At 36.1% G+C, this 12,388-nt stretch overlaps 1 protein-coding gene across 1 annotated transcript; it reads left to right on the plus strand.

Moving 5' to 3' along the window:
- Positions 1-436: 436 nt before the first annotated feature.
- LOC122725016 lies at positions 437-1,186 on the plus strand. Its single transcript, XM_043961427.1, has one exon. The coding sequence runs from the start codon at positions 437-439 to the stop codon at positions 1,184-1,186; it is 750 nt and encodes a 249-aa protein (XP_043817362.1).
- Positions 1,187-12,388: the final 11,202 nt, after the last annotated feature.

Consider the following 12,388-nt stretch of genomic DNA (forward strand, 5'->3'; position numbering starts at 1 on the left):
TTGAGTACGGTGTTGAGTACGGTGTCATGAGCAAAGAGGCTCAGGGATTAGAGGTATCTCACATCGAAAAGAGGTTGTGTCTTTAGGAGGGCAAGCACAATAAGAACGATCGAGAGAAAGATCATGTCCACTAGGATAGGATGCGGAGTCATGTCTTGCTTGATGATGTATAATGCCATGTTTGATGCATATGCATTTCTGTTGGTCTTATGGATGTTGACTGATCCCTTAGTCCTCGATATGCTATGTTATGATATCAGATGAGTTGAGAGACCAGGTATGGCCTTTGGCACAGTTGGTCATGGCATGTTATGCTAGATTGAGGGCTTTTAGTGACAGGATCATCCGTGATATCTATGTGTTTTAGCATTCATGTGTTTGCTACATGGACCCTAGGTTCGGCTGCTTTTCATGTGTTTTGTGTTTTGTTCACATGATGTGTGAAGCTGATGTGTGCCTGTTGTGTTTCAGAAGAGTGCTGATGCAAGGTGCGAGTCAGTTTGTGGAGTCAGATCCATCTGAGTGGGAAGGTACGGACACTTTTTCTCCCGTTCTGCCAGGAGTGCAGTCAAGAGGAGTTGGCAGTAAGGAATCATCAAGGAACCCTGAAAGGTCGCTAGAGATAAACAAAGAAGGAAAGGAGCAAGAAAGGGTGTCCGGAGGCGGCATGAGAGAAGTGAGGATGGATGTGCCCAAAAGGGATGTAGGTGTGCAAGTGAATATGGAAGAAGAAAGTATGGGAAAGTCGGAAGATGATGCGCAGACGAAGGAGTCCAAGATCTCAAGCTCAGGAGAAGTTGAGCCCTCCATTCTGAGCACAGCTGCGAAAAGAGAGCAAAAGAGGGGTAGAGGCCTGAAGGGGTCAAAGAAGCGAGAGTTCGGGAATAGGAAAAAGGCTAGTCTGGGGTATGGTGTTGGTTCAAGTTCTAGTAGAGGGAGAGTAAAATGTGTGAGCTGTGGCAGGCCGCATAAGGGAGTGTGTCTTGCACGGACAACGGCATGTTTCAAGTGTGGACAAGAAGGGCACTTTGCGCGTAACTGTCCTACTTCGCCCAGGGTGGTACAAGCCCAACGGTTAGCTACCAGGAATGTAGGTCAGGCCAGTCACCAAGGACGTAGAGGGGCAGACACAGCGGACACAGTGATGCCAGGTATGCTCACTTGTTCCTGTTCTGTTGTTCTGTGAGCTCTAGTGTTTCTTTTTCGTTAGTTACTCTAGGAGCTTTGAGCGGTTGAGTTGATAGCTTCTCGGCTTAGCGTGTCCTCTTTGGGTTAGTTAGACCCGGGTAGGATTCATCTCTGGCAAAGGTTCAGTCCAGTGTCCTTGAGAGTAGAGGCCTTCCACTTGACTTGACGGTCCGAGACTTGAGTGTCTGGATGTCATTCGGGGGATGGCTTGGTTTTCTCTTTATGACGCTGGGGTTACCTGCGTCTGCAGCGCATGGTAGTCAGGAGCGGAGTTCAGAATGGATCTGAGGTAGGTGTCAGAGGGGACCCAGTAGAATGCCTAGAAGTTTGATGTCAGCTGTCAGGCTCGTAGGGTGTTTAGGAGTGGTTGGTAAAGTGAGTTCGTGTTCAGGTTTGAGCGGTTAGCAGGCAGGTCTGGGAACCAGCCTTAATATCGTAGTGTGAGAGTGGTTAGACGTGTTTGTAGGCTAGTGTCAGGTTTCCCATCAGGCAGGGAGGTCGAGTTGATATCGAAGTGGGACGCAGTACCAGTACCATTTCTATCTTTCCTCACAAGATGGCACCTGCGGAGTTGTGAGCGTGCGTAAGGGAGCGTAGGAGTAGTGGAGTGCTAGAGAGAAAAGGATGCATGGTCCAATGTGATGTGAGAAAAGAAGGATGAATCTAGGATAGTATAGAGGAAGAGGAGAGCAAAGAAGAGTAAGAACAGAGAAGGAGAAAAAAAAAAAAAAGAAGAAGGATTAGAGTAGCGCAGCAGAAGCCTGTTGCGAGTTAAAGACGACGCCAGTGTTGTACAGATGAAGAAAGAAGGGCAAGGTTCAGAGTGCGCAGTGGAAGCGTGTGCAGTTCTAGAGAAGCGTTAAGTTTCGTTTTCTTGTTTGCTTGTTTGCTTGTTTTGTTTGTTGTGTTAACATTCGGGGACGAATGTTTTTATAAGGGGGGTAGATTGTAATACCCGGCTCGGTCAGGCATCGAAATTCCTACCGTCCGGTGGAATCTCGGATGTCGGATGCGTTTTGAGGGGTATTGCAAGGGTAACCTGAAGGTTTTCTAAAGGTTTTCGAACATGGTTTGAAGTGTTTTATGGTTTTATGGTGTTGAAAGGAAAGGAAATGAATTGTGAAGAGCAAAGACCAAAGAGGCAAAAATGCAGGTTCGGCCGCCGAAGGGAAAGTTCGGCCGCCGAAAGTGCCTTAGGTTTGGCTTTCGAAATTCCACGTTCGGCCGCCGAACGATGCATGGTTTTGCATGCAGTTTCAGCAGCCGAAGGAAAGGCGGTTGGCCACCTCTTTAAAGCCCTTTGACCGGCCATGGAGGGTGTTGGAAGCTCTCTTGGTAGTCAAAGGTGAGGTTATGCTCTCCTTGGATGTTTTCATGATGTTTCCTCAACTATTGCAAGGTTTTCATGAGTTTTCACTTGGTTTTGAAGGTTTTGAGTCAAAAGAGCAAGTTGTGGAGCTTGAAGCTTTAGGAGCTTGGTTTCTCCATGTTTTGAAGCTAGGATCACACCAGCCTTTGTTCTTGAAGAGGTAAGTGTTGATCCTTATGTTTTCTAGTGTTTTAAGCAAGTTTTATGGAGGGAAAGGGAAGAGTTGCATGGTGAGGTGTAAAAGGAGGTTTGTGAGGGTTTTTATGCATGAGTATGATTATGTGTTATGGGTGTTGTTTGTTGGGGTTTTTAGGTAGTTTTGGACCCCTTTGTGCATATATTTGCGTATATGCTTGCTATGTGTGTTGAGATGCATGTTGAGTGAGGTTTGGGGGAAGTTGTGCATGAGGTGAGCTAGGTTCTGCCTCACAGGAGAACCCAGCTTCGGCCGCCGAAGGAAGGTTCGGCCGCCGAAGGTGTTGAGGAGGTGGTTTCGGCTGCCTAAACCTGCCCCCGAAGGATTGGACTTTCGTCTCTGGAGGGGAGGTTCGGCCGCCGAAGGTTAGAGACTTTCGTCTCTGGCGTGTGTTTTGGCCCCCGAACCTTGCCCCCGAAGGCTTCGGCCGCCGAAAGAGGAGATTCGGCCGCCGAATGTAGGCGAGTTTCGTCTCTGGAGAGGACATTCGGCCGCCGAACCTGCCGCCGAAAGTGTCATGTCCAACCTTCTTTTGCATGCTTTGTGTGATTGTTCTAGGAGCTTTTAGGGGGTTTTTGAGGCGTTGTTGCAGAGATGTGTTAGAGTTATGTTAGCGTTGTTTGGCACCTCATGTGAGTCCATCTGTGTAGGATCGGACCTGAGGCGAGGTGTTTAGCTCCAGTGTGAGAGTTGGCCCAGAGGTAACTACAGCTTGGCTTCAGGTGAGTAGACCTAACGATGCATGTTTTACAGTTAAGGTTTATAGAGCATGACAGTATGAGCATGAGACACGCATCATGGATGCCATGTGATACTAGGTTGTATTGCATTAGAGATCACGAATATGCTGCATTGCATTATTCTTGTTTATGGGATGGACCAAGGCGATCTCAGTAGCCCGCAACCTGTTGTGTCTAGATAAGACCTTTGGGAGCTCCGTAGTTAGGGGCCGGGCTCTAGTACATGTAGTGACCTGAGAGTCCGTAGGACCGGGCACCGACAGAGGGAGTTCTGGGATCATGTCTAATCCGAGATGTGAGATGTTTGTGCTGTGACACATTCCATGAAAGCATGTAATGAATTAACTGTTTTATGGTTTCTACTCACTGGGCTCTAGTAGCTCACCCCATTCCCTTAACCCCAGTTTTGCAGGGCCAGAGTTCAGCAGAGTGAGCTATGGGAAAAGCAGAGTGGTTTGAGCATGGGTTGCCGTGTTTGGATGTAATAGCATAGCTAGGTGTTGATAGAGTGGCATGTATATGTATGAGAGGCTTGATGTATGTTTATGCAAGATGATGTAAAGATTTAAAGGATGTTATGTTATGTTTATTTGTTATGTTGTTTGTATCGTATAGTAGTGGACATGGTGTATGGACATGATATGTGAGCATGATGTATATACAGGTTATGATGGAAAGAGCATGCTGTAAAGAGATAGAGTATTCTGAGATAATGTCTAGAGTTGTGCTTTGCCCAGTGTTTGCTTAATCCCTAGTGTATGCATGTATCCTGTTTTACGTTTCTTGATGAGAAATGTGTCAAGCTAGGCTTAACATATGATATGTTTATAAAACTCCAGTGATCAGGGAAGAAAGGGTAAATCCCTTGACCCATTTGAGAGAGGGAAGAAAGGGTAAATCCCTTGACCCAAAACAGAAACCAAGGCTAGCCTGTCATATGCGAACCCTAAGAGTGGGTTCTATGTTTTCAGTTTAGTAGTTGATCACTGGTGTAGGCCTTGACGGCTGTGGTTTTAAGGTTACGCCTAGTAGGTTTTCAGAAAAGTTGTTAAAAGCTAGCGTTCTAGTTGGATCATGTATGGGATTAATCAGGTACACAGAGTTCAGTAGCAGGCTTGCTACGGGTCTAGGCGGCCTTAAGCCGATCTGGATCCTAGCGCCGAGCAGTTTGGAGCCGTTACAGAGGGGTATCGGTTTCCGGGCTGTTACAAAATTCATGCAACCTATTTAGGAAGAAGATTTCTCCAAGACAATTTAGGAAAATGATCTTTAATGTAATCCAGCCTTGACTATTTGACTGGATATTTTTCTTATATTGTAATTATACTTTCGTACAATAGAATTAGAGTTTGGAGGTTATAAGAACACCTTTAAGGTGGCGGCCACAATTAACCAATAAATAAAAGATAATGTTATGAACAAAATTTGGTTGTTCTCCATTATTTAGCAATTTATGAAGGTTCAATCTTGTGGCGTTCTAATATGAATCTCCTTTATGCTTAGTTAACTTATCAAGAATTTCTTATGGTATTCTTGAAGCTATAATTGCTTAATTATCTATATTTTAATCACATTGATTGGTTAAGGATGCAGTATAGAAACCTTTGCTTTGTCTATATTCTAATCACATTAGTTGGTTAAGGGTGTAGTAGAGCAAATTTGGCTCTATGTTTTTAATCACATTCGTTGGTTAGGGATATAGTAGAGCAATCTTCTAAAAATATGTTTACTTTGTTTTTTATCAAGTTGTTGGACGTTTTTTTATCACCGTTGATTATGGTTTCACATCTCTTTTCTTAGTTAAGATGAGTCGCTTTGGCCGGAAGGGGACTGTAACGCTGTTGTTTTTTTTCTTTATTTTTATAGAGTCCTCCTTTACTATGGGTTGGATCCTATAATTATTTAGGATTTTTCTATTTTTTAAGTTGAGTTGTGTACGAGGAACAGGGATGATTAGTGTTCGGCATCGATCCAAAGGCATGTACTTTATATGATTTGTATGTTTTTTTAAGGGAAAATTACTTTGTAGTCCCTGAGGTTTAACGTAATTAACACTTCTGTCCCTCTATTTTGGCGACCCAACACTTAAGTCCCTCACTTTCTTTTCTGTCCAACTTCGTAGTCCTTCCGTCCAAAATAGTCGTTTGGGACACGTGAATTGACAAAATTAACCTTCTTCTTCTTCTTCTTCCTCCTTTTTCTGCAACTTCTTCTTCTTCTTCTTCTTCTTTTTTCTTCTTCTTCTTCTTTCTTCTTCCTTCTTCTTCTTCTTCTTTCTTCTTCCTTCTTCTTCTTTCTTCTTCCTTCTTCTTCTTCTTCTTTCTTCTTCTTCTTCTTCTTCTTCTTCTTCTTCTTCCTACTCTTTCTACAGCAGCTTCTTCTTCTTCTTCTTCTTCTTCTTCTTCTTCTTTCTTCTTCTTCTTCTTCTTCTTCTTCTTCTTCTTCTTCTTCTTCTTCTTCTTCTTCTTCTTCTTCTTCTTCTTCTGCAACTGGAGAGAGAAAGCATGAAAGAGAAAAAAAAAAAAGGAATTTCACATTAAGAGAAGGGTATTTCTGGAAAAAATTATCACTTCTCACTTTTGACTCTTTGACCAAACGGTTTAAATGGACGGAAGGACTACGAATTTGGACGGAAGAGAAAGTGAGGGACTTAAGTGTTGGGTCGCCAAAATAGAGGAACAGAAGTGTTAATTACGTTAAACCTCAGGGACTAAAAAGTAAATTTCCCTTTTTTTAATTATATCTTTGATAAAGAAAAAGTGAGAAAATAAGGATCCAATAATGAATAAAGTAGAATTTTAATATTGAGAGAATCTTAAAATTTATTCTTAAATGCTACTAATGTAAGTATATAAATATAGAAACAAACATAGAGTTGGGATTTTATTTTTTTATACAGTCGTACTTTAAAATATTTTATTTTATTTTATCTCCTTTCAAATACAATGTAATTATAATTTATTAATTATTATAACTATTTATTTTTTTTTTCTTTTTAATTGAGTTTTAAGTAATAATTATAAAAAAAAATCATTTTTTAAATTTAACTGATTAACTTTAATGAACCAAAATCGAGTTTACAAGCTTAACAAACGGGCTAAATATAACTTAAGCTTGAGCTTGATAAATGAATTAATTGCAGTCAAAGCCAAATTTTAAAAATTCTAAAATGAGCCATTTAAGCTTCTAGGCGGAGCTTACTAAAAAATTTAAGGAAATAAGTCTGATAACATGTAGCAGTATAAATGAACTAAACTGTTCGTAAGTTATTCAAAACTCGATTCGATAAAAATTCGATCGGGTTCGACTTGTTTAGAAAATGAGTCAAGCTCGAGCTCACTTTATTAAACGAGTCGAGCTTGAGCTTAGCATTATTCATCTCGTTTAAACTCACGAGTTCGGCTCGTTTTCAAATTTATGAATAAGTCTGCGAGCTGACTCGTGAATAAACTCGTGAACAAACTTATAAGCAAGCTCGCGAACAAGCTCGTAAGCAGGCTCGGGAACAAGCTTATGAGCATATTCATTCGTCAACATCAATCCTATATCGAGAGTTGAAAGGATACAGAGGATTGTGACTTTTTTATAAAAAGACAACTCATCTACATTTTTTTCATTAATTTTGAATTTGAGATATTTTAATTAAATAAAAAATTAATTTAAAAGTCTCTTAACGACCTTATAATTTAAATTTTATTTTTAATTTAAATTTATTTATAATTTAAATGAATTTGAATTATATTGAGATTGTTCATAATATAATCAAGTTCAAATTCGAACCTAAATAAGTTCAAATTTGAGTTTTTTGAATGGAGTTTGAGTTGGCTCATGAATGTGATAAAACGAGTTTATTACGAATCGAGCTTGGATTTAATATTTATTTTATGAATCGAGTTCGAGTTAGAACTTGAGTTTTTAAATTTATTTTCTAATTGAGGTTAAACTTATTAAAATTGGATTCCCCTCGCTTCAATTATAGCTCTAATAACATAAACAACTTATATTTAAGGCTAATAATTCTATTATTTATCGAGATACCTTAACTAAATTACGAAGATTTATTATTTTTAACTTTTCAAATTATCTTATTCAATTTGACCAAATGTGCTAGTGAGAGGGGGCAACCGAGCGAATATAGGAGTTAATGGAGGAACAATATACACTACAAAAATCTGTCGGAACAGTAACAGATATTAGTAATGGATTTAAATCCGTTATAAATTTATAACGAATTAGTAATGGATTTTGTATTTTGTTACTAATTTTTATTAGGGAAATTTACTTTTTAGTCCCTGAGGTTTAACGTAATTAACACTTCTGTCCCTCTATTTTGGCGACCCAACACTTAAGTCCCTCACTTTCTCTTCCGTCCAAATTCGTAGTCCTTCCGTCCATTTAAATCATTTGGTCAAAGAGTCAAAAGTGAGAGGTGATAATTTTTTCCAGAAATACCCTTCTCTTAATGTGAAATTCCTTTTTTTTTTTTTCTCTTTCATGCTTTCTCTCTCCAGTTGCAGAAGAAGAAGAAGAAGAAGAAGAAGAAGAAGAAGAAGAAGAAGAAGAAGAAGAAGAAGAAGAAAGAAGAAGAAGAAGCTGCTGCAGAAAGAGTAGGAAGAAGAAGAAGAAGAAGAAGAAGAAAGAAGAAGAAGAAGAAGAAGAAGAAGAAGAAGAAGAAGAAGAAGAAGAAGAAAGAAGAAGAAGAAGAAGGAAGAAGAAAGAAGAAGAAGAAGAAGGAAGAAGAAAGAAGAAGAAGAAGAAGAAAAGAAGAAGAAGAAGAAGAAGTTGCAGAAAAAGGAGGAAGAAGAAGAAGAAGAAGGTTAATTTTGTCAATTCACGTGTCCCAAACGGCTATTTTGGACGGAAGGACTACGAAGTTGGACAGAAAAGAAAGTGAGGGACTTAAGTGTTGGGTCGCCAAAATAGAGGGACAGAAGTGTTAATTACGTTAAACCTCAGGGACTAAAAAGTAAATTTCCCTTTTTATTATTTAGTAACGGATTAACAAATCAGTTACTAAATCTGTTACTTAATAAAATTATTTATAAATTTAATAACTGATTTTGAAATCCGTTACTAAATTAGCTAAAAATTAGTCACGGATTAAATTTGTTAGTTAATAAATTAATTAAATGAATAAAATAGTAACGGATTTGATAACGGAATGCAATCTATTATATAATTATTAACGGATTAAATCCGTTACTATTTTTTTAACAAAAAATAACTTTTTATTTTTTGAAATTTCATATTTTCTTTTTAAGTTAGTAACGGATATAATCTGTTATTAAATCCGTTACTAATTCGAAATTTAGTAACGGATTCTATAATCCGATACTAAATTTTATAGAATAAAATACCACGCTTTTATTTTAAAATTCCGCCTTTTTTATTTCTAATTTAGTAACGGAAAAAATTTATTACTGAATTCGTTACTAATATAAAAATTAGTAACAGATTAAGAAATCCGTTACTAAAATTTAGAGAATAATACCGCATTTTTTTTTTAAATTTAGTAACAAATTCAATCCGTTACTAAATCCATTATTAATTCGCGTATTTATACACTCACTCATTTTATCTCTCTTCATTTCATTCACTTTCTTTCTCCTCTTCTCTCCTCTTCTCTCCTCATTCCTTCATTTTCCTCCTCTCTTATTTTCTTCTCTCATCTCCATTCATTTCATTCATTTATTTTATTTATTCTCTCCTCATTCCTTCATTTTTCCTTTATCTTATTTTCTCTCTCAATTATTTTCTTCCATTTTCTCTTTAATTTTCTTTTATTTTTAATCTTCCTTTTATCCCTTAATTTTTGTTTCATTTTCTTTATTTTCTCTCCTATTTTTCTCTTTCATTTTCTTCTATTTTCTTTCATTTTCTTCCATTTTTTTATTTCTCTTCCACTTTCTATCATTTTCCCTTCCTTTGTCTTTCATTATTCATTCATTTACTTTCTTTTCTCTCATATATATACTCTAACTGTTTTCTTTCATTCTTTCTATATCTTCATTTTCTATTTATTTTTCTTCATTTTTTCTTCATATTCTCTCATTTTCTTTTCTTCTTTTTTTTTCTCTTTTTTCTTCCTTTTTTCTCATTTTTTTTAATTTCCCCTTTTCCTTATTTTTTCTTCATTTTTATCATTATTTTCTTCTATTTTCTTATTTTTTCTTTTGTATCTCATTTTTTTCTATTCTATCACATTTTTTCATTTTTTAGATTTTTCTCATGTAATTTTATAAGAATTTTCTTATAAAATTAATAAAATTTAAAATATTAAAGTTAATATTTAATGTAAAATACAATGAAAAAATTAATAGTTTACCATAATTAAATTATTATTTAATGTAAAATATAATGAAATAAATTAATAATTTAATATAATTTTTTAAATATTTTTTAAAAATTAACCATAAATTTAATAATGTAATATAAATTTAATATATATATATATATTTTTTTATCAAATTAGTAACGGATTAGTAACAGATTTTTATTCGTTACTAAATTTAGTAACGGATTTAATTTATATATATATATATATATATATATTAAAATTTTTATTAAATTAGTAATGGATTTTGAATCCGTTACTAAATTTTATTACAAATCCGTTACTAAATCCGTTACAAAATTAGTAACGGATTGCTAATCGATTACTATTGCATTAGCAACGAGATTTATAGTAATGGATATAAATCCATTACTAATTCGTTACTAAATAGATTTGTAACGAATTTTTCATTTATTAGTAACGGATTTTTCCGTTACTAATCCGGAAAAATCTTGTAGTGAATGCTACCATTTTAACTTTTAACGACATATCTTTACAATTTTTTTTTTTTTTTTTTGAAATGGGTATCTTTATGCTGTTAAAAGCTAAAAACATGCAAAATAAGAATTATCATTAATAATGTAATTGTGTATGAATTTTAAGATAAGTATTCGGTCGGTTTGATTTAAAATTGAATTGAACGGAATAAATCGAAAATTAAAATTTTGATATTTATGAAAATCAAACCGAATTAATTTTGATTAAAAATTAAACTGAATCGAACCGATGTGATTTAGTTTGATTCAATTCGATTTGAACGGTTTAAACTTTTATTAAATTTTTTATATTTTACACTTTTTTTTAACAATTTAAATTTAATTGAAATATTTTAATTTTGATATAATCTAATCTTTATATATTATTGAAAATAATATATTACGATCACTAATCGGTTCGATTCAATTTTTATGATTTTTTCTTACTAAAATCGAATCATATTGAAATTTTTAAAATTACAAATTAACTTAAATCAAAATAAATAAAAAATAGAATTAAATTTTTAAATTAATTCGATTTATTTGAGTTTTTCAATTTAAATTAAATATTGTTAACACACTTTCACACTAATTTATAGCACTACTATGCATAACAGTCTATTATTTTAATATATTTATTATATTTATACCATGTGTAAAATAAATATTAAAAAACTACCGTTAAAATCTAATTTTACTATAGTGGAAGTATCCGACAAGTGGTTAACTATTACCCTTAATCTCTCATTTTAGATCCAGTTTTCCTCTAGAAGCTAGGTCTCTCTAACTCCTGCTGTCCCATTGACGATTAGAAGGGAGCCTCTCTCTTGACTGCTCGGATAGTGGATTCCTCTCCTCCAGCTCCATATGGTTTTTTTTCTTTTAGTTTCTTTTATTTTTTTACTAGATCCAATTGAGATATTAAGGGTTTGGTTAGATCTACTGCTCCTCTTTTTGCTTGCTATGTTTTCTTTGACTTTAACTGATACGGATAAGGAAATAATACGATACTTCAAAGATTTAAAAAGGGAAACTCCAAATCATGACAAATCAAGTTACCATCGCTTAATTCAAGGCTTACGAGATGAGAACTATATTTGGGAAGTATGGGAGAATAAGGAAACAAATCAGACTCTCTTCAACACATGTAGACGCACAACACAATTTCAGATCGCATAATGCATGTATGGCCAAATTGCATTTAGGCCAGTTTTATTATTTTGGTATTTTAGTATTTTGTGGGATTTGTTTTAAATTAATTTGGCCTATATTAGAAGCCAAATTCGTGCAGCCCATTTAGGAAGGAGATTTCTCCAAGATAATTTAGGAAAATGATCTTTAATGTAATCCAGATTTGACTATTTGACTAGATACCCTTCCTATATTGTAATTACACCTTCCTACAATAGAATTAGGGTTTGAAGGCTATAAAAACACCCTTAAGGTGGCAGCCACGAGAAGGCAGTGAATAAAAATGATTTTTTGAACAATATTTGGTTCTTCTCCATTATTTGGTAACTTATCAAGGTTTAACCTTGTGGCGTTCTGATATGGATTTCCTCCATGCTTAGTTAACTTATCAAGAATTTCTTGTGGCGTTCTCGAAGCTGGAATCGCTTGATTATCTATGTTTCTAATCACATGGTTGGTTAGGGGTGTGGTAGAGCAACCTTCGCTTGATTATCCATGTTTCTAATCACATTCGTTGGTTAGGGGTGTGGTAGAGCAACCTTCTGGAAGATATCTTTATCTTGTTCATGTCACAGGACGCTTTTGAGCACTGCGCCTGTGCGGCACTTGGACAGGCCCCAACGAGGTTACAGCCCGCCAAGTTCAGCCTATCGAGGAGTTCTGCCATGCTGACTGGTTTCGCCCTGCCTTGGGCTCATCAGGGGAGCGGCTCCAGCCCCCGACCAGGGTGTGCAGGCTTGATGATCCCACACACAACGGCCCTTCGAGTCACTCCCCACCCAATCTTTACGGCAACATCTTCCCCAGTATGGTGTCACGGCATCCTCGAAGATTTATGCACGTGACAATCTCCCCCACTCAATCCATGCTCGCCCTCGAGCATGTCTTCAATTA

This window comes from Manihot esculenta, chromosome 11 (assembly GCF_001659605.2).
Source record: "Manihot esculenta cultivar AM560-2 chromosome 11, M.esculenta_v8, whole genome shotgun sequence".
Taxonomy (NCBI): Eukaryota; Viridiplantae; Streptophyta; class Magnoliopsida; order Malpighiales; family Euphorbiaceae; genus Manihot; species Manihot esculenta.

Excerpts from the sequence above, each read along its gene's own strand:
- LOC122725016 (XM_043961427.1), top strand. The coding sequence starts at position 437 with ATGTGTGAAGCTGATGTGTGCCTGTTGTGTTTCAGAAGAGTGCTGATG.